The following is a 26,611-nucleotide window of genomic DNA, read 5'->3' on the forward strand; positions in this document are numbered from 1 at the left end:
AGAGAGAGAAAGAAAGAAAGAAAGAAAGAAAGAAAGAAAGAAAGAAAGAAAGAAAGAAAGAAAGAAAGAAAGAAAGAAAAAGAAAGAAAGAAAGAAAGAAAGAAAAGAAAAGAAAAGAAAAGGAAAGAAAAGAAACCCACATGGTAGCACTAAGCCTAGGCAAGGACCTATCACCTTTAGGTTTCATGGGGTCTTGGCCTCCACAGCACCAGCAGAGGGCCTAGAGGTGAGACAGAAATGTTCAAACACATCCTTCGCCCTGTTTACAACAGCCCAACTTCCCTTGCATATATCCTCAAGGAGAGCAGCAAAACCACCACTTCAAGCAATGCTTTCCTTCAGTTTATTGTTCTTCTTAATAACCAAGTAATCTGGAGCCAAGTCATTCCTCAGCCTTCCTCCTCCCCGCATCAAACTCAAGCTTCCTCCCACACCCCTCTCTCCAACTAAGACGCACAGCCTGTTCCCATCCCTCCTCTGTCCCTCTCTTCGTCACTGGCCTGCCCCCACCCACCCTAATGTTCTTTTTTCCCTCCCACCCACTCCCCACCCCTTACTACCCTGAGCCCCAGGGCTTGCGATTTTGCTGCCCAAACTGTAAATCTGGCTGATGCTGAGAAGAGCAAACAAAGGAGCAACTGTGGGAACTGACAGCTCAAGGACTCTGGCATCAGGGTAGGCCCTTGGCTGCCTTTCTCAGGAGGTGCTGTCAGGGCTGATCTTCCTGCTGGCCACTGCATACATCTTAAAATGACAGAGGGTGTGAGTGGCCCTAAGAAGTTTCAGCAGGCACTGGAGAAAGGGAGCCTTTTCCAAGAAATGAAATGTGACAGAAATGAAAGCCCATGGACCACATACTTGGCAACATTTGACATAAAACGTTATTGCTAAAATCCCTATAATTACCTCCCAAAATGGGACAGAATCGAAAAAAGAAGTAAGGAAGAGAGAAGAAGCGAGGGAGGAGGGGGAGGGAGGAAGGGAGGGAGGGAGGAAGGAAAGGAGGGAAGGAGGGAGGGAAGGAGGGAGGGAGGGAGGGAAGGAAAGGGAGAAGGAAGGAGGGAAGGAAGGCATGAAGGGAGGAAAAGGAAGGAAGGGGTTGGGAAGGAAAGAGGGAGGGAGGGGAAGAAGGGAAGGAGGGGGGAGAGGAAGGAAGTGAGGGAGGGAGGGGAAGGAAGAAGGGAAGGAGAGAGGGAGGAAGTAAGGGAGGGAAGGAGGGGAAGGCAGAAGGGAAGGAAGGTTTACAGGTCTACAATTCTAGCTGTGTGTAGAAAGTGTAGTTATGAAATAACTACTCCAAACAAGCTTGAATTTGGGGCTCAATTCCAGGCTCATTTTCAAATCCCAGTTTCAGGGAACAGGACTCAGGTGGGAGCCACCCCTAAAAGCCTTCCACAGAGAGAGTGTGGTTGAGTGCGTAGGCGTCACTATCCTCTTCCTCCAAAAGCAGCTTGTCGATGGTCAGTGAGCTGGTGGCTCTCCTGGGATCTTCCATGTCCTGAAGGACTGGCTCTGGGATAGAGATGGGGAGCTGGACAAACTGGGGCCCAGGTAGGGCTGGGGCCGGAGGCTGGTACTGCAGGGTGGAGGTGGGTAGCGTGGAAAGGGGCTGAGGCCACGGGAAATAGGTGAGGGGTGCCTGGTGCTCTGGGCCCTCCAGCGGAGGCCCCACTGCAGGCGTGGCGGAGCTTCTTGTCTGTGACAGGGAAACACGGGACAGAGGGTTAGCAGCCCCAGGAGACCACCCATCCTTGCCCTTAGAGTGGTCTCCATCTCCCCCTTCAACTCTGCCCTTTCCTGGTTTCTCACTTCATGGGACTCCACCTCCTCCTGCTCAAAGTCTCCCCCAAGGGAGAAGCCAGGCAGACCCCCAAGGAAGAAGCCAGGCAGACTTCAACCGCAGCCCCAACCCTGACTCTTCCTAGCTATATGTCTTTGCTCAGGCCACTTCCTGTTTGGAAGGCTCATTTTTCTCATCTACAAAATAGAATACAAATAGTAATGAACTCATTGGGTTAAGCCAATTAGAGAGGATTTTCCAGGTTTCGTGGAATACAAAATTCATTTCTATTTCAGAGATCTTAAAATGTGAAAAATAAATGCACCTTAAAATCTGTGAAAATACATGTTAAACCATAGCCTGGCAGCTGTATCTGGAAGGTGGCCACTATCCTGCCCAGACACAAAGATAGTCCAGGCTCCACACAACAGCTTTGGAGGTCCCCATGAGCCAACACAGTTCTGTCGCCTCTAGTAATGGCCAGCATGGGAAGCCCAGCCATCCCCAGGTGGGGGAAGCACTGCTTTGTCAGCAAACTTGGCCTTCATTCCTGCTGCTGCCTGGTGCCTTCCACATCCTCATTCTCCTCTGTCTCTGAGCTGATCTCCATCGCCATCCCACTTATGGGCACCCATCATGACCCTTCAAGGGTCAGAGTCCTTCTCCTGCCTGCTCTACGAGTCACACCTCTCACCTGCACGGGCGACTTCCCTCACAAACCTCAGGTCAGGCCTGTAACAGAGGCGGGGCCTGGATTCTTACTTCTCTTTCACACTTGAGGAAAGCAGATAGAAGAGGATGCTCTTTGCATGGATTCATGAGAGCGAGGCCAAAATCTCTCCCTACCATCCCTGTCTCTCCTGTCACATATTCCTCCTATTGTCACTGTGTCTTGACAGCAAACTGTTAGAATCATTTAGGGCAAGGCTTTTCTTTCTTTTTTTTTTTTTTTTTTGAGACGGAGTCTCGCTCTGTCGCCCAGGCTGGAGTGCAGTGGCGCAATCTCGGCTCACTGCAAGCTCCGCCTCCCGAGTTTACGCCATTCTCCTGCCTCAGCCTCCCGAGTAGCTGGGACTACAGGCGCCCGCCATCTCGCCCGGCTAGTTTTTTTGTATTTTTTTTAGTAGAGACGGGGTTTCACCGTGTAGACCGGGATGGTCTCGATCTCCTGACCTCGTGATCCACCCGTCTCGACCTCCCAAAGTGCTGGGATTACAGGCTTCAGCCACCGCGCCCAGCCAGGGCTTTTCTTAACCTCCTGCAGATCTTGTTACAATGCAGCTTCTGGCACAAGAAGTCTGGGATTTTGCATATCTAATCAGATCTCAGGGGACTCCAATGTGGCCAGTCCAGGGACCAGAGTTTGAGTAGCAAGACTTTAGGGTGTTTTTGCATAGAATGGTAGAGCTGGAAATGGTCTCAGAGGCCTTCCAGCCTTCCAAAATCTGGGCTGAGGTGTAAGCCAGTGGTCCCTATCCCAGTGTCCTGAAACCAGACAGAATCCGGGAAAGCCTCATTATTCCCAGCTTTTCAAAAATCCAGATGGAAATTCTACATTTCCCAGTCATAAACCTGTACAAATCTATTGCAACTATAGGTTTATTTGCTGGGGAACAGAATTACATCCACTCAGCACCACAGCAGGTCTTATCTCTGCTGATCAGGAGTGTGGACTTATAGCTCTAGACAGCTTTGATGAGTTAATTCACAAAATGGCAAAACAAATAAATTAATTCTTAATAAATACCATTTGTTTGATATACAGAACTTTTCAAAGCAAAAGGTGGGGATGATGAAAGGGGATAAACAACGAAAGGAATCCTTGGTAATGAAATGGCTGGAAACCATGAGTCCGCCACCCACCACCCTCTCCCCAGGCTCCCTGACATGGAAATGAGGTGCCTGGGAGAGGGAGTTGGATTAACTCCTTCTTATCTATCATCCAGCCTCCAAAATTGATTTGCTGGGTAGCAGGTGGACCTGGGATGGAAGGGCTCCTGCAGGCCTTTCATAGAAGGTGCTTGGAGGCAGGGGCAGGTGCATCAGGATGACACTGGACCCTGGAGGGAAATGGAGGAGACAAGGTGGACCAAAGCAAGCTCTACCATCGAAGGTGGGCTCTGGGACAGCTCAAGGCCCAGCTGTACTTCCCACGGTTTCCCTGGACTGGAGCTGAATACAGCTGTAACCACAGGTCTTTTTGCCCTTGAACACTTGCAAAATTCCCATTCCTTTAGTCAAATAGGCATCATTAATATAAATCTATTTCCTCTCCTTCCTTCACTCCTGGGGGAAGAGGCTCTTCCTTTCCCATCAGGCCCTTAGTTCATGTTAGCCGATTTTGATATATGATAATAACTAATATATATTAGTGATTTCTGTATGCCAGACACTGTGCTAAGCCCTCCACATGCATTATTTCATTTGATCCTGACAATGACCCTTTTCTTGGTGTTCCCATTTTACGGATGAGGACACTGAGGTTCAGAGAGTTTTAAGTCACTAAACCCAGAGTCACATAGCTAATAAGTGAAGGGGCAGGGATTTGAACACAGGCAATCTGACAATAGAGACAGAACTTTAAAAAATTACCCCACAAGTGGGTCTGATGCCATCAAAAATATCACCTGTTGCTCAGCCTAGAAATCTTCTGTTAAGTCCCATTATTAAGTGAACGATCACTCCCTAAGTTATCTGAATAGAAATGAAAGGCTGGTTCCAACACAAGACCCCATGTAGATCTCACATGGTACCCCATTCACTAAAAACTTCAACTCAAAACCAAGACTCACTGCTTGCAGGGAAGCTGGGGAGATTTAGAACAGGGAATCAGAGAAGACCTCCCCAGTCCTGAGGAGCAGAAAGGATGACAAGAGAGGCTGTGAGACATCTTTGTGAAAGGTATTTCAGCAAATGAGAATCAGAGCAGGCCTCCGCGGAGGACAAGGCAAGCTTTGATGACCTGATTATCCTGAGAATCAGTAGCAAGGAAGATCAGGGTCGGGAAGTCAGCTCTGGTTCTAAAAGGGTGTACTCAGCATGGGCGGGTGCAGTTCTGCCTTTGTGTGACATACCGTGACATTGGTGATGAGTGGCGGAGAGGCATAGGTCAGCACTGAGGAGGGCCCCACCACCGTGTAGCTGGGGCACACGGGCTGCACATACATGTCAGCTGAGTAGGGACAGCTGACGGCTTCGTGGGGCACATACTCGGTGTAAGGTGTCCATGGGGCCAGGGGCTGGAGGGTGGCCGGGGTGGGCTGGGAGAGCCAGCCGGCACACAGAGCACCCTCCTCCGTCACTGCAGACACAGAGCCTTCCATGTCCAGGCAGGAAGGACCTGTGGGAAGAAGGAAATTTCAGAACTGCAGATGCCACCCAGATGAGAGGCCTGGGGGCCGCCAGGGCTACGGGGCACTCTTACCCACTGTGGTGTAGGTCGCCAGGGGCTGATGGGGCAGCACCACCTAGAGGGGAGAGGAGAAGACCAGGGTCAGTGTTTAGCCATTGCCAACTGGCCCTGTGCAGGGAACTTGCCCAGAGGGCCTCAGGGCAGGAGAGTAGAAGGTAGGAAACTCTCTGGTTAGAACAAAACACCCCACCCGGGATCCCAACCATCACCACCTACACTTGAGGGATTTGTGTTTCCATTTAGCAGGAAGTCTTGTGCTCAGGGAGCTGGTGTCTTCCTCTTCTCAGGGTGAGCCCCCAACTCACACCAGCATATGTGAGTCATTCGCTCACTCAGGCCTTGACAGTAGCTATGCTCAGTGGGCCAACTGAGCCAGTCCCGATCCCTCATCCCAGTTGCTCCACCCTGGCTCTATCCCTGGCAGCCTCCACCATGCGACCTGCACTCCTTCCTGCCTGATCCCCTTGGTCACCTCCCAACCTGTCTGCCTGCACGTGCGCACACACACACTCTCTCTCACACACACAAACACACACACTCTCACATACACACACTCTCACACTCTCTCACACACACTCTCACACACGCTCACACATACGTTCTCTCACACTCACACACATACTCTCCTACACACTCTCTCACACACTCCCTCATACACACATACACTCTCACACACTGACACATACACACATTCTCTCTCACACTCACACACACTACTCTGTCACACTCATACACACACACTCTCACACACTCTCACACACACATACACTCTCACACATTCTGACACACACACGCATTCTCTCTCACACTCACACATACTACTCTGTCACATTCATACACACACACTGTCACACATACGCACTCAGTCTCACACACACCCACACACTCCCTCACACACACATACTCTCACAGTATCTCTAACACACACATTCTCTCTCACACACTCACCCTCTCACACACACACACTCTCACCGCCGTAGGTGCAGGTGCTGCCCCGCTGCTGGCGTGGCCTCGCTTCCTCCTCAGCAGTTCCTTCACTGGCTCCTTCACGCGGACGCCCTGGTATGGCCGGGCCGGGGCGGGGGCTTGCTCTGGAGCTGTGGCTGTGAAAAGCAATGTCCCTGGAGCCCATGGTCCTTCTCAGACGAGCCCGCACCCCAAAGTGCTCATTTCCTCATGGATCTGCCTGCTCCCCTAAGTCGTGCTTGAACACAGAGAACCACGTGACACTTCCTAGAATGCTTCCTCCCAGTATTGTCACTCCTCCTACTCCCAAACCTTCTGTAGGCCCCCTGCACCCAGACAACGAAGGCCCAGCTCCTTATTCTAGAATGGGGCAGCCTTCAGAATGAGATCCGAACCCATTGTTCTCACCACTTTGCACACTCTCTACTACACGAACCCTGACTCCAACCAGAAGGTCTGTCTGTGTTCTCTACGTGCTCCTGCGTGTCTCACGTCCTCATCTGTGGCTGAGGTTTTCCACGGTCAGAATTCCCTCTCGCTTCCTCCAGCCTCTTGATTCTTGCTGACCCAACCCAAGTGCAGCCCTCCTGCCTGATCCCTGCAGCCTGAAGAATTTCCACATTCTATAGCCTCTCAAACATTTCCAGATCTGATTAGTATTCATCAGGTGGCAGTAGGGGACAGCGGGAAGGGCAGGGACTCTGAGCCAGATGGCACAGGCCTCAAATCCTGCCCCTGCCACCACCTCGCTGTGTGTTCCTAGGCAAGTACTAAACCTCTCTGTGCCTCTTAATCTTCAGTTTCTTTGTCAAAGGAATATTGAGAGAAGTCACCCGATGTGGCATATTGGTAGAACAGTATATGCCTCAAATAAACACAGCATAGACATTCAAAACAGTTCAGTTATGTAACAGTTATTCTTTTTGATGGAAGTGTCTTATACCCACAACTAGATTATAAACGTCTCAAGGGAGTTCTTGTACCTTATTTCTCCATATCTGCCCAGTGGTATGCCCATCCGTTTTAAGCTTAGTTGATACTTATTGATTAATCGATTGGGTGATTCTTTAAGACATGCTGCCATTTGTCTTCCCTTCACCTCTCCTACACCTTTAGGATGAAGGCAAGTGGCTCCCAGGTTCTCGGTGACTTCCACGGCATGGGACAGTTACCCAAGGGTGATCCATGTGCCCTGGGGCCAGACAGTGTCCACCTGCTGCTGAGGGAAGGTTTCCTTCCCCTCTTGCCGTCAAAGCCAGGAGACCAAAGCATTGACCCAAGTAAGAGCCAGTGCATAGGGCCCTTCCTGGCCTGGGAGAGCAATTGAAAAGCAGCCGTGGCTGAGAAGCGACAAGCTGTCCACCTAGACAGCCTGTGGCCTAGGGGCCCTGGGCTCTCAGAGAGCAGGCCTGGGTAAGCCAAGAAATACTAGCCCTTAGGACTTCCACAGGGAGCTCATTATTATCCACCGATAAGGGCCCCAGGGACCTGGGCTCTGAATCAAAGTCCCGGAAGCCTAGGTATCTGTTAAACCCGGATCTCCAGCGCTGCCCTGGTTGAACTTTGCTCAGTAAATACCCAGCTGATAAGGTCCCATGCCTGACTCGGCACCAGACCTTCCTCCAGGCTCCAGCCACGAGGGAGGCCTGGCCTTGAAGCCCAGAAGGCAGAGAGAAGCTTGGGCAACAGGAAGTGGGAAGTGAGCCCCAGGGGCAGATGATGGGGGTCAGGAATCCCAGTATCTCAGGTGGACTTCAGACCCATCCTCCAAGGTCCCTCAGCTGGCCAGGTAGCAAATCAACCAGGAAATGATGCAATATGCAGGTACAGGTCCTGCTCTGGGAGAGTCTGATTCTAGGGGGCTGATATGGGCCTAGGAATCTGTATGTATAAAAGTCTCTCTTGGGAGGCTGAGGTGGGTGGATCACAAGGTCAGGAGATTAAGACCATCCTGACCAACATGCTGAAAGCTCGTCTCTACTGAAATACAAAAAATTAGCCGGATGTGGTGGCAGATGCCTATAATCCTAGTTACTTGGGAGGCTGACGCAGGGGAATCACTTGAACCTGGGAGGTGAGGTTGCAGTGAGCTGAGATCGCACCACTGCACTCCAGCCTGGCAACAGAGTGAGACTCTGTCTCAAAAAAAAAAAAATCTCTCAGGTAATTCTGAAAATATACTGGGATTACAACATTGATAATTCATTCCTAATTTAACATAAGCATCTCCCGATAACATCCCAATAGCAGTTTCATTATCCTTATTTTAACTTCCCCTGTCTGAACAAGAGATCTCTGCTGGTGTTCATTCATTCTTTCAAATATTTCTAGTGCCTAAGAGTACAGCGCTGAGCAGGACCCATGCAGGTCCCCCCCATGCGGATCTTGCAGTCTAATGGGGAAGACAAGCAACAAAAGTTACCAGCAGATGAATGTGTCACAACTTGTGAAATTCTGGCTGCCATGGGAGTGTGTAGCCGGGAAACCAGCCTGGTTCTGTGCCCCGGGGCCACCAGTGCACCTCCACCTTTGCTCTGAACACCAATGACAGTAGACTTGAGAGCCACACCTACCTGTATTCAAATCTGGGCTGTCACTTACTGGTGGAAAGTTCTTAGATTTATTTAATGTCTCTAGGCTTCAATTTCCTCATTTGTAAAATGGGAATAATAATTCTTCTCTCACACAGTGGTTGTGAGAATTAACCGAAATAATACATGGGGAGCTCCAAAGGCCATGTCTGGCACAGGGTAGATGCTCAATACATGTGGTTTTAATTCTCTTCCCTCTGGCCTTTTCCACCTTCCTTTTGGGGAGATATTATGTCAGACAGCTCTTCCTCCTACTGAGGCTAACTTATGGTAACACGCGTCGTATTTCCCTCCACTACCTTCTAATGAAACTCACAATTCTTAATCCATTTACAGCTGTCTCATCTATAAAGTGAGGATCATAATGGTATGTATGTTGTAGGGCAATTTAAGAATTGCATGTCAAGTGTTTGGAATAGAGTTTGGCACAGAGCATTTAATACATGTGTGCTCCTATTATCATGAGTATTAGTAGTAATATTCCTTTCCCACATCTGAGGAGAGATACCAGGTGCCTCCCAGGGCTGAAGGGATTTCTCATTCCTTCAGCTATTTCTAAATGACATGGTTTTAGTCCCCCCACCTTCCTTCTGGGTGAGTCACTCTTGCACAAGTTCCATTTGCCACTTTCCCTACTGCTGGGTGGTGCCCAGGGATGACCACAGGCCCCAGGTACGATCTGACTTGTCAGCAAACAGGGCACCTGCCCTCCCACACTCTGCTCACTCTTTCTCAGGCTCACCCCATGGCCACATCAGCATTTTTGGTTTTAATCTTTGTGAGTACATAGTCAGTGTATATATTTATGGGGTACACGAGATATTTGGATACGGGCATGCAATGCATACTCATCACATCCGGGTAGATAAAGCACCCGTCCCCTCAAGCATTTGTCACTTCTTTGTGTTATAAACAATCCAATTACGCTTTCAGTTATTTTTAAGTGTACCATGAATTATTGTTGACTATAGTCACCCTGTTGTGCTATCAAATACTAGATCATATTCATTCTATCTAACTATATTTTTGTACCCATTAGTCATCCCCACTCCCACTCCCTCTGCTGCCCTTCCCAGCTTCTGGTAGCCATCATTCTACTCTCTATCTCCATGAGTTCAACTGTGTGAATTTTTAGTTCCCACATACAAGTAAGAGTATGAGAATTGTGTCTTTCTGTTCCTGGCTTATTCCCTTCACACAACGTCCTCCAGTTCCATCCATGCTGTTGCATACATCAGTTCTGTTCAGCCATATCCTGCAATTCACATTTGTCTTCAGTTGGGTTCCCAGCTATTCCTTAGGCATAAAGTACAGTCTGAGGCATTGTGTACTCGAAAGAAATTTGGGAAATGGGGTTACTTGGGGGTCTGAGCACTGTGGTCACCCTCTTAATTCAGCTGAAGGACAAGAAGGGCTCAATCTCATATGCACATAGCTCCGACCATCTCAGAGACAGGTATATGGCTCAGCCCCCTCTCGTTTGCATGTACACTTCTGAGGAAGGGCTCAGAGACCTGCTGGTCCCAGTCCCTCCCAGAAAGTGGACACACCACACACTTGGCTGGAAAGGGACCAGCTGGGCACTTCCAGGATCTTGTCAAGAGAGGGCTTCCTGCCTCCTACTGTTTCTAAATCAGTTAACAAAGAGCGCTTGGCAGAGGTGCTGTGGACAGAGAGTATCACCCTTTAATGTCTGGACTTCCTTGGAACACAGTGTCAACAGGTGTGCCCTGGCACAACAGACCATATGTGGAGCAATCTCTAAGTCCCCACCTCTTCCTATTGCCGTTGCAGGACTCCCACAGCTCCCAAGGGTCTCCTGACCGCCCGGCATGTGTCCACAGTTAGCTGCCAAGGAAACCTGTAACTGACTCCAACTGAGCGGGTAAGAGGGAGGGTGCTTCTCAGAGTGACTTTGTAAAGTGCTCATGAAATATCAGAATCTGAAGCCTCAAGATGATTCCAAAGGAGCCCAACACCCAAGTGTTTTTGCAAGTTGAAACTTGTAGTTGGTACCTTTCACACCAACCTATGTGCAGCAACAATAAACATTTTTAATTCCACAGCAAACACTGAGCTCCCTACTGCCACCAGCATGAGAACTGAGCCCACAAATACACATTTGGGAGAGGAAAAAAGTGTGTCTAAAATCACGATTGCCTCACCTTGGGGCACCCGGATCCCTGAATTAACTTTAAAACAACTAAATTGTAATACGTAAAAGAAATATTTTTAACTTTTTAAATAAATTTCTTAAAATAATAATAATACATCCAAAGAAAATAAACCAGGAGATTGAAATAATAAGATAGAAGCCCAATTTCCCAAAGTCAAATTAAGTCCCCGATTAACTTGTAACTCCAGGTAATATAACCTCAAAGCCTGAAGCTTTCTCACCATTAATCCTGTGGTCTGAGGGCCTTTTAAGTCTCCTGTGGGTATCCAAGAGTCCATCATGGAGGAAAATCTTTCCACCTTAGCATGAGCCTCTCGGCCCTGATTGAAAATCTCCTTTTTCGGGCTGAGAAGTTCACCATGTTGCCTTTCTATACCACTGGAAGTCAAACCAATGGAGTTTGAGGGGGAAAAAATCATTTACAGAAAAACCATCAATTTGGCCCCTATAAGGGCTTCCCTTTTCCAAAATGAGCAATGAAACAAAATCTGTAGGTATAAAAAGTCAGCAGAGACTATTTCAGTTCCCCCTGCCACGTACCCAGACATGCTCTACATCACAAAAATAAGAGTCCTGCAGCTGCTGTTCTGCTGGAGACTGCAGAGCATGAAAACTCAAGCAAACTGGTCACCTCAGTCAGCAACCTGGCCGCATGTGGACATTTGTGCCTGCTTTGCACCAAGCTAGGAACATATGGAGTGTCCTGATTTAAATAAATATGGTTCTCCAGTTCCTTGATGAAAGTATAATAAAATACCACCCAGGAAATACGCAAAATTGTCAGCACTTGTTTATTTAATGACACCTTGCAAACCACATTCACACCACAGTGCAGGAGCTACTCATCTAAGGAGGTAAGTCCCTCCTGATGGCTCTGAGCTAAGCAAATGCCTGGGGCCTGGTCAATGGCAACTTCTCTTCTGGGGCAACTTTAAGACAGCCCATGTCAGAAGCCAGTCATTCCCTAAAACAGCCTCCAAGGCACCCTTGAGAGAAGACCCTTCTCCCAGCCATTGTCCTCTTGTGACATCCCATGAGCTGCCAGGGCCAGGCACCAGGGTGGACAACAGTTAAGACAGTTGCTCTAATGGTGTGGTGGGCTGCAGGATAAGCATGCATTTCCGTCCCACCATCTCACCTACTGAGAGTACTCTCCATTCACAACAGACTGGTTGAACCTTGAATCGGCAAGGACCTACTGAGAAGAAATACAATTTTCTCTTTCTTCGTAGCAAAACTAATTGAACAATAGGAATTCAAGACTATTGCCAACAAAGTTGCCCTGGCTTCTAACTGAAAATCAAGTCACAATAGTTGCTGGCACCTGTCACTTTCACATAAAAAATTCTTTACATTTCATAGAAGAATTAGCTGGGTGCCGTGGCAGGAGCCTGTGATCTCAGCTACTCGGGAGGCTTAGGCAGAAGAATCACTTGAACTCAGGAGGCAGAGGTTGCAGTGAGCCGAGATCGCACCAGTGCAGCCTGGGCGACAGAAGCGAAACTCTTGTCTCAAAAAAAAAAAGAGTTGTTTACATTTTCGTGTAAAGAATTTTGTTGGTGCTTGTGGTCCAAGGACTTCTAGAGAACATTAACTCCAGTTGGCTAAAGGATTATTCATATCTTTAACTGAAACACTGATGTGGACGCTTTTCTTACGGTGACGGTCTGAGTCAAAGTTTTCAAATTTGTTCCTTCCATTCATGGACAATGGCTGATATTTTTCCAAACAGGAAGAAAGAAGTTGGGTTTTGGTAAAAGGTTGAACTTGACACACTACAGAAAGGCTTTCCCACTCATTTACACTACATTGTAGTTTACCTTTTGTTGTTGTTGTTTTTTAATGTAGGCCAACAAAGAAATCCCATATGCATGTAAACGCAGGCTTTCCATTCACTAACATTTGAGCTGAGAGGACCCTGCAGCCAGGAAATACAAACACGTCACTCATATATCCTGCAATCTGGATGATACCCAAGACAGAGGAGAAAAAGACAGCAGGGGGAAAATGGTGGCTTTAAAGGTGACTGGAAGACATGAGAGAAAGGGGAACCACAATTGAAGTACAATTTGATGCTGCCTGCAAGGCTGCTGGACAGCCAAGGAATAAGTTGTAATGTCTTGCTTGGTAGGCTGGGATGCCTTTATCAGATCACAAAGATGGTGGCTGACCTCACATTCTCTGGTCTGGGTGGAGAAGATAAAGGAACAGACAGTGGCATGTGCCCTCCCAGTGTCCCCATTCTAAAAGACTATTCCTTCCCATCAGCCCCAAAGAGCTCACTCATTAACCATAGGAAGGTCCCCTGGGAAAGGCTGAACCAGGGGCCATGGTCATTGAGAATTTCCCCAGACCTAGGCAAGCCACCAGGACCTAGAAAGAGCAGCCCTGACAATGGGACCCAGGGGACACTCTTAAGGTATGTTGGGGGTGACAGCAGAGGGTTGTTCGGTCTTAGAGCCACAAAGCCCCAGACCAAAGTGGTCTAGGGGCCAAGTGATTCCTACTTAACAGACGTCATAGCCAGCAGGGAATGGACCCCCGGGGCAGTCACACAGAGATCCCTCTAGGTTGTGTGAGGCTGAAGTCAAGAGCCCACTGACCCACAGAGGACCACCCATCTCCACCAAGCTCAGACCTGAGCATTTACACCCTGCGGCCTCAGGATTACGCGGATTGTCCCTAAACTTCTGGGTGTCCTGCCCCACAACCGCAGGTGGGGGCAGCCAAAGGCCTCAAGTGCAAGAAGTTTCCACGTGGCAGCAGCCCTCTAACCCTTCCCTTACAGGCATGACTCCCAGGGATCCTTTCCCCGGCACTCTCCGTACCTTCCACACCACACCTCCCTTCCTCTGAGCCTCCTGCAGATCAGGTCAAGCACATAAGGCTGTTTGTACCCATTCTCTGTTCCCAGGGACTCAGGTCTGTTGAATGAATGGGTGGCAAAGGTCCATGTGTTTCCTGGTCACATTCTTAACTCTCGGGAACTCTGAAATCACCACACTCCTATTTGCATGATGTTCCATAGAGATTTTGACACTAATGATTGCAGATGGGGCCTCACTACAACGTATTCCTCTTCCCCTCCCTTCCTTTACCGAGAAGGAAAGTGATGCTCAGAGATGTTCAGTGACTTGCCTGAGGACTACACTTGTAAGTAACAGTGTCCTCAACCAAGCCCAGGACCTGTGATTCCAGGTGCAGTCCACTTCTGCCTCACTGCCTGCCTCGTTCCTGCCCGGGCAAGTCCCGTTTATTTCTCTGAGTGACACTGCAGGTCAATCATCAAATGATTCCTGGCCCCGTCCTAACCCTCCTTGCTCCAGTTAAAGTCTGGGCTTGGACTACCCTGATCCAGTCTCCCTCAATTGCCAATTTCCCCAAGAAATGCTGTCGCCCAGCCAAGAGAGGAAAGATCAGTCCACGAGAACCTTGTCAGCAGCCTTCTCACATGAGGAGTGACGAGAACTGAGAGACCCAAACAATTCCCCGCAAGGTTTTATTTTTGGTATTTTTCGACTGAAATGACAGCGGACAGGTCCACCTGAGAAAGCAGCTGCATCTGCCTGCCTTTTACAGAAACTGGGGTCACCAGAGCAGAAAGGGTTCCCATCGCAGATACACTGTGTCCCAGGGTAGGGGACAAGACCAAGAGACCCCTGGCAGAGCATTCACTGAGGAAGTACTTGCTGAGCAGAACAGATGAGGTTCTTGCCCTCTTGGAGCTTGCAGTCTAGCCTAGTGGGGTACACAGACTTTAATCAAATAATTGCACAAACAAATTTAGAATTACAAACTGTGACAGAGTTGCATCTGCCTCAGAACTGAAGTGGTTCTGGCTTGTTTGGATAGTTTCCACCTACACCTGGTTTAGTAAGGCTTGAACAAGCAGCAAATTGGGGCCCCAAGTCTGTAGAGACTGTATAGAGGAGAGTGCAAGAGATATGACTGTTCTGTCTCCAATGCAGAGGGGCTGGTCTGGGGCCAGAGGCTCAGGCCACACCATGAGCAGACCCTTGTCCCAGACACTCTAAGTGACAGGTCCTGAGTGAATCCTAAGGGTGTGTCACTAGCTGGTCCTATCCTATCTTGGCTGATTGGCCCACCAAGAGAAGAGGAGTCCAGGGAACTCAGATTCTAAGATGGAAATCAGCAGGTTTCAGAGCTTCCTTGCTGAGTCTCGAGCGTGACTTGCTAAGATTCAACTTTGCAGAGGCTTTTTGTGCCAGGCTAGAGCTACCCTTGATGAAGTCATAACCTGCCTCCATCTACTTGAGGGCACTCTTCAAGTGGGAGGAGAAGAAGGACGCAGTGCAACACTAAAATCCTTGTCACTGAGAAGCAGTGTGGTATAGTTTGGGACTAGACCTAGCTTAGAAAGTCTGCTATGAAGACTATACTTTCAGGGATCATTTCTATAGTTTGTTTAGAAAGTCTGCTATGTTGTTTATCACCCGTGTGACTCTTGGCAAATCACTTAACCAGTGTGTGCCTCGGTTTCCCCATCTGCAAAATGAAAGTAATAATATCCATCTCAAAGGGTTATCATGAGAACTGTAGGAGATTAACACAGTGAAACACCTGGTGCATAATGCGCTCCCAACAAACAGGCTTTTCTCCTTTGATCTCAGCCAACAATCCATGGCCCATCTGTCATCGGAGAAGTAGCCTTGGCACAGTGACCTAATTTGCCCCCATTCAGCTACATCCTGATACTGAATGTCTCTGTCTTCAGCATACCCAGGGCCTTCTGCTGCCTGCAAGGTCTGTCTCTACATGCCTTCACTATGCTCCTGGAATTCATCTCTCAGGTACCTGGAATCCCCAGGCAGCAAGATACCCCTACTTAGGAGACAGGGAGGCCAATGATGCTGCAGAGAGGCTGGTCAAAGACCTCACTTTCATACAGCAATCCTAGACAGGAGATGCCAAACCCTGGAGATGGCCTTTTATAAAAAATACCATGAGCTGAGCAGAAGACCTCTTTCTTCAGCAGTCACCAGAAGATTAGGTTTGCAGCAGATCTGAATTTTTAAAGGATGACTAGAAATGAAAACCTTGGATATTTTTGAATGGCAGTGATTAGGCTGCAGACAGAACACGATGGCATTCCCTTGTCCTGACCTCAGACGCAGCCCCTTAAGGAACCTATACGTATCACCTAAAGGCCAGAGACAGCCGTGGCTGAGGCTGTGTTGTAGATACTCCTTCAAGGGGGCTAGAAACCTAGGAGCACATATTGCATATGGAATAGAAATGCGGCAATGGGCAAGGGAGGGATCTTCAGTGCCCATAGATGGGAGTTTGATCACCTTGTAGAGCGAAGCAGATTCCTGGATTACATATTTGGCATTGCCTCAGCTTTGCTGAGAGTGGGGCATCAGAAGGATAGAGAAAGGGCCTAAACAGAGCTCCAGACCTACCGTCCCAGATCAGAAGGTGAATGAGGAGAGTCCACCTACCCCAGTGGCCACCCCAATTCTATAACAAGGCAGCACCCCAGTGAGGGATGGAGCAAAGGAAAGGGCTGGCTCTTTCCTTATTAGATCAAGGCTTGAATCTAGAATTGCCCACCGAGCTAGGATGGGAATAACCTGTGGTTAGGCAGCTGGAGGAGGCAGATGGATATCCGATTTTTTGTTCCTTGATTCAAACAATATCTAATTTTGGGTTTTCAAGACCAAAGAGAGCTTTATTGAAAAAAATTAACTTTTCCTGAGACCATCATGTAAGGACCACTTTCTTGGAGAATAGACTCTTCAGACCCCAGCATTAGTTTTGTATTTGGAGTCAGACCCAACTGCCCAAGCTCCAAGGCTCATGGTGGCTTGGGGTGCAGCCTACGTGAGAGTAGCCCTAACAATGGATTCATGAGAGACAACACGGCCAGTCAAGAGGAGCTTTCTGGATAATGTTCAGCTTTACTAGCCAATGGCTCTCATGATGTAAGGGATTCCTTTAGGATGGACATAGGAGAAGGGGAGTGGTTGTTAGTATCAAGCCTGAGAAAGAAGTCACTTGGTCAATTTTTTAGTTCTAAAATATTATCACTGGGAAGAAAATCCAAAGATATCTAGGCTAATATCTATAACATTTTTGTTACAAACTCCCTTATTCAAATCTAGTGTAGAACTTCAGTATAAGAATAAAAATGGTACAGTTTTGGGGGAATATCTGGAGCTCTGATTGCTCATGTTCCCTCACATTTCCCGGCCGTTCTCACTCTGTTGGCACCTGCATGCACCACAACTATATTCCGGGGTTCTTCAGATCACAGCTGGATCCCCCTGACCTGGCCAGTCTACCCCTCTTTTTAGCAAGATCCCTGCTAGCTGCTTACAGAGAGTGGCAGTGAGTGGCTGTGCAACATGTTGCATTGGTCTTCATCAAACTTTGAAGCTGTGAAAACTATGTGTTCAGTCTTTGTGGGTCTCTTGTGAATAAGGAGGGGGTAAATTCCTAAAAAACTGACCAGTGCTAATATCTTATGTCCTAAGATACATCTGCACACTCCAGGATCTAAGCCAGAAGTCTGATTACCATGTATTCTTCAGGATCCAAACCCATTCTGTATGTTCCATGACACCTTTCCTGATTCCATTGTCCCCACCTTCTGCTGAAGATCATTTATTTCATTGGTTGGTTTCTCTAGCTGGAAATAATTCCATTATTGGATGGATGCCTAGAGGGATGCATACCTGCATGGGATGATGAATAGATGGTTGATTCTCCTTCTATTCCTTTCCTTCCTGAATTGGTGTGCCTTTCATCTAACATTAAGACTTGCTCCTATTGTCAACTCTCTTGCCTCTCTTCTTTCCTTTCCTTTCTGTCACCTCAATGTTTCCTAGTCCTGGAAAGTTTTAACAATGTCCTGTATGCTTGCTCTCTTCCAGTGAAACATATGGTTCTTTTTAGTGGATTAAAAAGTAATTCAATTTAAGACTGGTCAAATCCTTTTTTGTCCCAGCACCTGGTCTGAGAATGATTCTGGTTTATAATTTTTTGGTGACCAGCTCTTCCCAGAAAGTGGTACTAATGAAACTGTTACTAAGAAAAGGAGGCCACACATTGTTGTTTCAGTTTTCAGTATCTATTTCTTGCATATTTCAAGTGTCATTCTGCTCACAACTAGATTACAAACACTCAGTCCAATCTTGTGAATTAAAAAAACAAACGCAAGTTTGGCAGTCAGTACAAGCCTTGCCGCCACCCTACCTTACAAGGTCGGTAGGAAAATTGTGACCCGAGTTCCAAGTTTGATCACAGAATGGTCAGATTAATCATCAGAAGTAACCCTGATCACTAACCCACTACAAGTTGTAAAACTGGAGATATGTGGCCTGCCATTTCACAAGAAATGCAGAATTCAGAAGACATACAAATTGTAATCTAAAATTAGGCGGCATAACCTTTGTCTTCAGAGGTAGATTGTGACAGAATGGGAAAATAATAACAGCAACTAATATTTATTGAGTGTTTACTTAATGCCAAGCACAGCAGAAAACCCCTACCATAATCCCGTAAAGTAAGAGTCACACCCCTGGTGCATACCTATAAAGAAATGGTGGCAGAAGGAGGAAAGCATCACACTACCAGAAAGGCATAAACCTAGGACTCAAACTCAGATCCACCTGCCCCAGAAGCTAAACTGTAACTACTAAAGGCAAAGAAAGAACAGAAGTGTCACTCTCTAACACAAAGTTAAACCCTACTCTCTACATCTTATTCTCCATACTCCACCTAAACATACACACACACACACACACACAGAGAGACATGCAGATATGAAGGAGCAGTCCGACTTTTCCAAAGTCTAGAAAGTTCAGAGTGAAGGAAGTGCCAAGGAGGCAGAAGCCTTGGCTCCCAGCAAAGGCCGCCTGCCACATCTGGCTCTCTACTAAAACTGCCCAGAAAACAGTAGGGCTGGGTTATTTGGGGGCAAACTCTAGGTCTTTCTCTGAGCCTTTTATTGTAGCTAAAATGTCTTCAAAGAGTCCCCCAGAGGAGGCACAGCAGCAAGCAGAGACCTTGTTTTCTTCAACAAGTAAGCTGAAGTAAATGTTAAACAATCAAAATGGGTTCTCATGGTATGAACTACCATCTGCAGGCCTCATTTTGCCATTGGTCCCTTATCTGACATGGAAAGCCTGTGCTTTCACCAGGAGTACCTCCTAAGCACTGTGAGAGAGACAGGCACTGTGGCAGGGAGACAGGACAGCTTAGCAGGCCAACACTTGAGGTCTGTTCAATTGAATTTTGCTTTGTGGGAGAGTTACTAACTTAATCTTCATGATTCAGTTTCCTCATCTATAGAACGGACCTTACAACAGAATCTGCTTCATGGAGTTTTCATGAGGATTACATGAGATAATGCACTCAACGCATAGTGAAGACTGGCAGTTGTTACACTCAACATCTGCCTTCCCTTCCTTTCTAACAACCCCTGTATTATGGAGGGTGGCAAGGTGCCCAGTTAAACAATTGTGTTGTTCTCCCTTGTAGATAGAAATGGCATCAGATGTCAGCAGAAGTTGTGTGTTGAGGAGGGAGAAGGGGCAGCGTTTGGGAGGCATGATCTTTTGCTGTTCCCTTTTCTTCTTCTTTCTTGTCTGAAGATGTGATGTCACAGATGTGATGGCTGGAGTTACAATGGCAACTGTGGAAAAAACCTTGAGGACAAGAGCCACATGCCAAGGACAGCAGATTAGAAAGACAGAAGGAGTGTGGGATGATGTTGGCACCGTGAGACTCCATACGATCCTGAACACTGTGCTGTGTACTTCTTTTATGTGAGAGAAGGGACACCACTGTCTTACTTAAATCTATGTTATTTCAGGTCTCTTCACCAGCAATCAAATGTAATCCAGACTGATCCAACAGAACATTTTGTATACTGCATAGCACCAAATAAATTCTCCATCCCCCAAAGATGTTTGTTTATCACTGATAAAAGTATTGAGCCTTCTTCTGCTCTTAGTAATGCCCAAAGGTTTATTAGAAGCCATCCATTTCAACCTCCAGGTCAGCAGTTCTCAGCCTTCCCCCCTGGGAGGCATTTGCAGCTCCCCTCCAATGCCCAGGACAATTTAATCAGAAGCTCTAGGTTGAGATCCAGGCATCTGTGTTTCTTAAATCTCCTCAGAGAATTCCAGTGTGGCCAAGGTGGAAAAACACTACCCTAAGCAGATATAAGAGTCCCATCTATTAAATTAAGGACTTCTGATTTAAAACGTGTATTTATTTTTTTATATAAACACTCAGGAAAACTCAGCAATTAGAGCTGGAAAAGAACCTCAATCAAGTTCAATCTCTAGGAAAATTAGCCAGGAAAAGGCAAGTCCAATCCAACACTAGAACATCTGAGACCCAAAGTGGTTAGGTGGCTTGCTTAAGGTCTCCCACCTAATTATCTTTAGAATGGAAAGTAGAACCCTGGCTCCTGCCTTCAAGGACAGTGCTTTGTCCCCAGCATCACACAAGCAGGACCAGAGTGTTTCAGAGAAGGCCTCCCCATCCCAGGTAGGCTCACTTTTGTCAAGCAGTTCTACAAACACGAGAAAACTAGAGTGTTACTAAGCATTTCATAAAGGTGAGAATTATGTTAATGCTCATAATCAGTTAGCCAACTTTGGTTTGGTTGGCTCAGAATAAGAAATTGGTGAACATCTTCATTAAGAGGGAAAATAAACTACTTTAGAAAGATGTCAAAGGGGAAAAAAAACACTTACTTTGTATGGGAAAGTTAAAAGCAAACATTTACAAGACTTCCTTATGAATTAAATGTCCACACATTTAATGAACAAGTGTAGGCAAATTTGATTTTTTTTTTTTTTTTTTGGTTCCTCATGAAAGAACAGAATTTCAAGTGTGAATTGGAAGAAAGCTTTCAAAACTTCTGAGTCAGTAACTTTGAGGACAAATCTGGCATTTTCTTTAGTAAATAAATGTAAGGGACAGTAAGTAAAATATCCATCAAGAGCGTCATCTGCTCTTCTACCAATTAAATCTGCGTGTTTGGTTGACGTTTGTCCTTTATTTCACCTCCAGAAGGTGCATGTGAATTCATGTCTCTCTTTTGGATTCTACTTGCCCTTAACAGCAAGAACTGATTAATTGGCCAGGTGTGGTGATCCACGCCTGTAATCCCAGCACTTTGGGAGGCCAAGACAGATGGATCACTCGAGGCCAGTAGTTCGAGACCAGCCTGGCCAACATGGTGAAACCCCATCTCCAATAAAAATGCAAAATTAGCCAGGCATTGTGGTGTGTGCCTGTAATCCCAGCTACACAGGAGGCTGAGGCAGGAGAATCGCTTGAATTCGGAGGCAGAGGTTGCAGTGAGCTGATATGGCACCACTGCACTCCAGCCTGGGCAACAGAGCAAGACTCCATCTCAAAAAAAGAATTGCTGAATCAATGGAATCAACTTGGTAAGAAGTAAAGGTGCTCACTAGGCTTATTAAATAAGCAAAGGTTGTAACATAGAATAGAAATATTAGAGGTCGTCCAGAAACCTAAATTACTTCTTATTATATATTGTGCTTAAATTTATGTGGGAGATAGGCTTCCAAAAATTATATGTATAGTACACATTTTACTTATCTTTCACTGCCTCCCAAAAAATGTTGGCTCTTTATTGGAACCCGAGAGTAAACCTGAAGAGCAGAGTTCAATGTTGATGAGAATTTTAAGGCCTTAGTTTTTCTGTTTGCTAAATCTCTGCTCTGTTCAAGTTGTCTGAAAGCAAAGACATATCCATGACATAATAATTGGATACAATTTATTTCCTGTTTCAAGGTCAAGTCTACAGGACACCAAGACAATAAGCCAGTCCAAAGAAAATCAGTCAAGCCTGCCTTTCATTAGCATATAGGTCGTTCCCTAATACAAACAACAACAATAAAAAGCAACTATCCAATTTGTTCACTTTCTAACAAATGGAGTTCAGTTTATTATACACAGTCCTATCACTTTTAAGGAAGAAATTCAATTAAATCAATTTGGGGCACTGTACAAATTATTTAATGAATTGGCTGCAAGTTTTATTTCCATTGGTGTTGGCATTGTACAACTCCAGGATACTGAGTACCTTAAGGAAATGAATGCCTGAAGAACCAAGCAAATCATCTCAGACCAGAGGTTGGCAATGTTTTTCTATAATAAGCCAGAGAGTAAATATTTTAGGCTTTGTATGCTGCACAGTCTCTGTCACAACTACACAACTCTGCCGTGTAGCAAAAGCAGCCCTAGACAATATTCAAAGGATAAACATAGCTGTGTTCCAATAAAACTTTATTTACAAATGGGGTGACAGGCCTGATTTGGCACAGAGGCCATAGTTTGCAGACCCCTATTTTAGACCCTTGGAAAACTTTGCAATATCCTATCACCCAAGAATATTTAGACTGTGGCTTTTTTATTTTATTTTATTTTATTTTATTTTTTTTGGAGACAGAGTCTCACTCCGTCTCCCAGGCTGGAGTGCAGTGGCGCCATCTCAGCTCACTACAAGCTCTGCCTCCCGGGTTCACGTCATTCTCCCGCCTCAGCCTCCCGAGTAACTGGGACTACAGGCGCCCATAGACTGTGGCTTTTTAACTATTCTAATCAAAGTGTGGAAAAGGATATACGAATTTAACATAACACTTATCACTCAAGATGGGCCCACAGGAGGTTTCCAGGACGGAAGGTACTAACTCACCACTATCACTACTTATCAGGAAACTTGCTATCATTTTACCTACATTCTCTACTTTAATTCTCACAAAAACCTTGGGAGGCAGAATTAGAATTCCCGCTTCCCAGATGAGGAAATGAATGGAAATTTCCTTCTCAACAAAGAAAGAAAGAACTAAGTTGCACAGTCAACTTTCAAACCCAGACCGGTCTCCCTCCAAGGTTCCTGCTATTTCCACTACTAGCTGGGGAGGGATAGTAATTCTTCACATCTACACCTGACCAGCAGGTCCAAGTCCAGAACCCAGGGGGAGAATCTACAGATGGAGTGACTTCTTCATCCAATTGGCCCATCAAGCAAATCTCACATCCATTGGTTGGGGCTTGAAGATTTCTACTTCTCTGTGCCAGCAGTTCTGGGCTTTGCTCTAATCTTAACCAAAAGCCAGGGTTCACATTTAGTCCACAAACTAGGGTCATGGGCTAGGTAGCGAGGAGGTAACGTTCTCAAAGTGAATGTTTTCTTAACCCTTTCCAGAACCCCATAGTACAGTCATTTCAGCTCATGCCTCGAGGGTGTTTTCTGAAAAAAGAAAGTGCCCTTTCAGCACTCTTGGTGTCTGATTTCAAACCCTGCCCTTCCACCGGGTGATTCTAAGTGGGCTGACATGCTGCCCTGTTTTTACTGATTTTCCCACAGGGTTTAGTCACCCAGGTGCCCTCTATACCACATACTGGGGTTCGGGCTAAGGGCATGGGTCCAGAGCCCAGGGTCTCTCCTACTTTTTCTTTAAGGCTTAAAAGACGATTTAAGATAATTTTGATTTGTGTTCATCTGAACATGGGGAAACATTCACCCCAGTTATTCCATTGACGAGCTTACAATGTGGTCTCCCTTACAATGGAGTTTTGCTGTATCTGACTGGTCTCCAGAGTGTGAGCAGGAAGCATGCCCTCCAGCATCTCCTTTAAAAAAATTGGGGGATAGGCACAGTGACTCACACCTGTTATCCTAGCACTCGCCGAAGCGAGTGGATCACTTGAGTCCAGCCTGGACAACATAGTAAAACACCATCTCTACTAAAAACACAAAAAAATTACCTGGGTGTGGTGGCAGGCACCTGTAGTCCCAGTTACTAGGGAGGCTGAGACGAGAGAATCACTTGAACCCAGGAGGCAGAGGTTACAGTGAGCCGAGATTGCACCACTGCACTCCAACCTGGGCAACAGAGCAAGACTCTGTCTCAAAAAAAACAAAAAACAAAGAAAAAAAGTCTGTTCATCTCTTAGAAGGAATTAGAAACGAAAAAATGTAGTACGGAACCAAGAGGGGAGAGTATGGCAGATTGTGAATGCAGGGAAGCAACTCGTATCTCAGAGGCTGAGAGGCTGATGCAGACAGAGCAATGAACATGGCTTCAGTGGCACCTCACTTACTAAGGGTGGCTCCTCAGAGTGGGTATGATTTTTACCCCCATTTTACATACAAAAAATCTAAGGATTGAGAAAAAGGAAAGTGACTTGCTCATAGAAGGCAGGAGCTGAGGCAAAACTCCCTCCAGGGGCTCACACAAAAATCAAATGATTCAGCCCTAAGTGTAAGGACACACAGATGCTTAGGAGCCCCCAGTAAGGAGATGAATGCCCACCTGCTCTCATCCACAGAGCATTCACAACAGGGCCAGCTGCCACGGTCCCAGGAAGGATAGGCTGCCGCTGCCCCATCGCCTGTTGGTAAGAGTCACATGCCAACCATTCTTGAATATTCCTAGTTATCTTGGAAGGAGTCCATAACTCTCAAACCCAAATTAAAGTTCATTTCCCTTTATTTTTTAAAAAATGGATCTTACTGATACCAAACAATGGTGGGTCTTCACAATCTGAGAAATTTTGAAATCACTCTTCTGTGTTACTTGTTAATCAGTTTAATTCTGGAGAAATTTACATAAGATATAAAGCAGAGAGTAAATTGGTGATAAGGTGACAGTGTAACATTTTAATCAATGAAGTTATATTTTCAGAACTTTAATGGATCCAATTGAGTATCTTTCCATAAAATAAAAATACTCCCTAATTTATCTTTTTCTGTAAATCTAGATTCTCTTATATTAAGTTTGCTTGAGGCATGGCGTACTTAAGTTAATTAAAAGGCATTTTAAGGAACTAAGAATCTTTAAGAGAAAGAACAATTTTTGGTCATTCTTCTTGCTTGAGGAAGTATAGAACTAAGCCCCAATAAGGTTCAACTCTCAGAGGCTGATGAGTTGACTTCGTTTACCTTATGAAAAGAATGTTGTAAATAATCTGTATTATTTCAGTTATTAGTAAGGCAAGTCACTGTTTGGTCCACATAAAGAAAAATAAAGTTCACAGTTGTTCCATCCAACTCCAGGGATAAAAATCAAGGCCAAAGAAACCCACTGCTCCTTTTGCAGTGGGATAGACAAGCCTTGTCACAGAAGGGGAAAGAGAATGACGAAAGGCAAGACAGTGGAGCGAGTGAGGACACGCTTCACCAAGCCAGGTCTCCACTCCTCCCAGGGTATCCACAGGAACAAGTCACGCCCTGGCGGAAAGCTAAGTCACTCAGCTAGAAACAGGCCCAGGGAATTCAACAGCAGGCTGAAGAGCCACTACTTATGGAAATAAAGCCCCTCCTGTAAAGAACTGCATGGCTTTTCCCTCCAAACACCAAACCCATCCCACATCTGGCTTTTGTCGTGTGAATCATAAATTACCCTTTCTTCACCACAGTGATTCATGCACAGAAGCGGAGGTACCCTGAGCCGTCCCACCTTGGAACACTAGTTCGTTCCCCTCCAGCCTGGAAAATCAGCATCACCTCTGACAGGCTGGTTTCTCCACCAGGCTCCATCCCGCCCACCTCCCCGCTCCCCACTCCCGGGCTTGGAACCTAGACCCCCTCCTCTCTCCCCCGTGACCCCATCTCCTCCACCACCAGCTCCCCAATTCCAGTCCAAGCTGTGATCGCCCGGCCCTGCTGGCACTGGCTTGGTTCTGACAGCCACAGCCAAACCACTTACGTTTTTGCCAGAGCATGGCCTGTGACAGGATGTTGCCTTTTCTCTTTGAAGCCGACAGTTTGGCTTCTTTAATGTGAGACCGGGGTGTGTTTTCCTCCAGTGGAGCCACCGCTTGCGCTGAGGCTGTTTCCTGGGCTTTTTAAAGGCCTGGGTTCCCGCTGCGTGGGCCGCGTCATCACATCCTCCCACCTCATGCACGGGTGCAACGTTTCTGCAGTCAGGCTGCCTGTCACCCCACTGTGCGCGCCCCAGAGGCCCCAGCCCAGAGTGCTCCGCACCCGAAGCCAGCCAGCTGGGACAGAGCAACAGCGCAGCGCGGGCAGCCATGGCCTGCACCGGCCCCACGGGGACCTGCTGGGTGTGGGTGTGAAGGTGGTGTGGAGCAAGCTGTGGGAACCCCGTGTCAAGCCCTCCCCAGGCCAGTGATGAGCCCAAAAGCTCCTCTGGAAAACGTTGGTCTTTGCACAGCGCCCATGCAGGCTTCCAGGCCACCAGGGCATGGGCAGGACTCAGCCTGCCATGGGGCCTGCACAGCGGGAAATGCGATTCCCAGGGGTCACTGGTTCTTAACTGGGAGGAAACACCTGTCATCTCTTCAAGCCTCAGTAAACAACCTCCTCATTCTTTTAATATTGCTTTTCTGTTTATTCCATTTTGAAACACAATAGCCCCTCCCCTCACCCCCAGCCACCCCCAAAATGGCAAGGCTTAATCATGCTGAAATATGGGGGCGCTGGTTCTGATGGCGGCAATGCCCACAGAGAAGGAGGCCAACCCTCAGGGAAGAAAGGAGAACGTGCCCGTGCTCTTTGACTGGAGCTGGGCTTGTAGGCACAGGATGAACAGGGCCTCCCTGCGAGTGCCCAGCCACTGATAACAGGAAGCTTCTTGAAGTAAAAGTCATGGGCTCCCCGTCTGGAAGTGTAGGGGGTGTTGGCTACTGGCTCCTTCCCAGTTTGGAAG

The 26,611-nt window shown here is 46.9% G+C and overlaps 1 protein-coding gene across 2 annotated transcripts; it reads right to left on the reverse strand.

Annotated features, from left to right (window-relative positions):
• Positions 1 to 1,208: 1,208 nt before the first annotated feature.
• POU2AF1 (POU class 2 associating factor 1) lies at positions 1,209 to 26,063 on the reverse strand. Of its 2 annotated transcripts, XM_011926700.1 has the most exons (6): positions 25,649 to 26,063; positions 24,254 to 24,332; positions 6,165 to 6,295; positions 5,205 to 5,247; positions 4,855 to 5,120; positions 1,226 to 1,696 (listed from the first exon to the last, which is right to left on the reverse strand). In XM_011926700.1, the coding sequence occupies exons 1-6, from the start codon at positions 25,973 to 25,975 to the stop codon at positions 1,382 to 1,384; spliced, it is 1,161 nt and encodes a 386-aa protein (XP_011782090.1). In that variant the 5' UTR covers positions 25,976 to 26,063; the 3' UTR covers positions 1,226 to 1,381. The 2 variants fall into 2 exon arrangements, with proteins under 2 accessions (XP_011782092.1, XP_011782090.1); XM_011926702.1 differs by lacking the exon at positions 24,254 to 24,332 and having other exon boundaries at positions 1,209 to 1,696; positions 25,649 to 25,881.
• Positions 26,064 to 26,611: the final 548 nt, after the last annotated feature.

Source organism: Colobus angolensis, unplaced genomic scaffold (assembly GCF_000951035.1).
Source record: "Colobus angolensis palliatus isolate OR3802 unplaced genomic scaffold, Cang.pa_1.0 Scaffold7, whole genome shotgun sequence".
Taxonomy (NCBI): Eukaryota; Metazoa; Chordata; class Mammalia; order Primates; family Cercopithecidae; genus Colobus; species Colobus angolensis.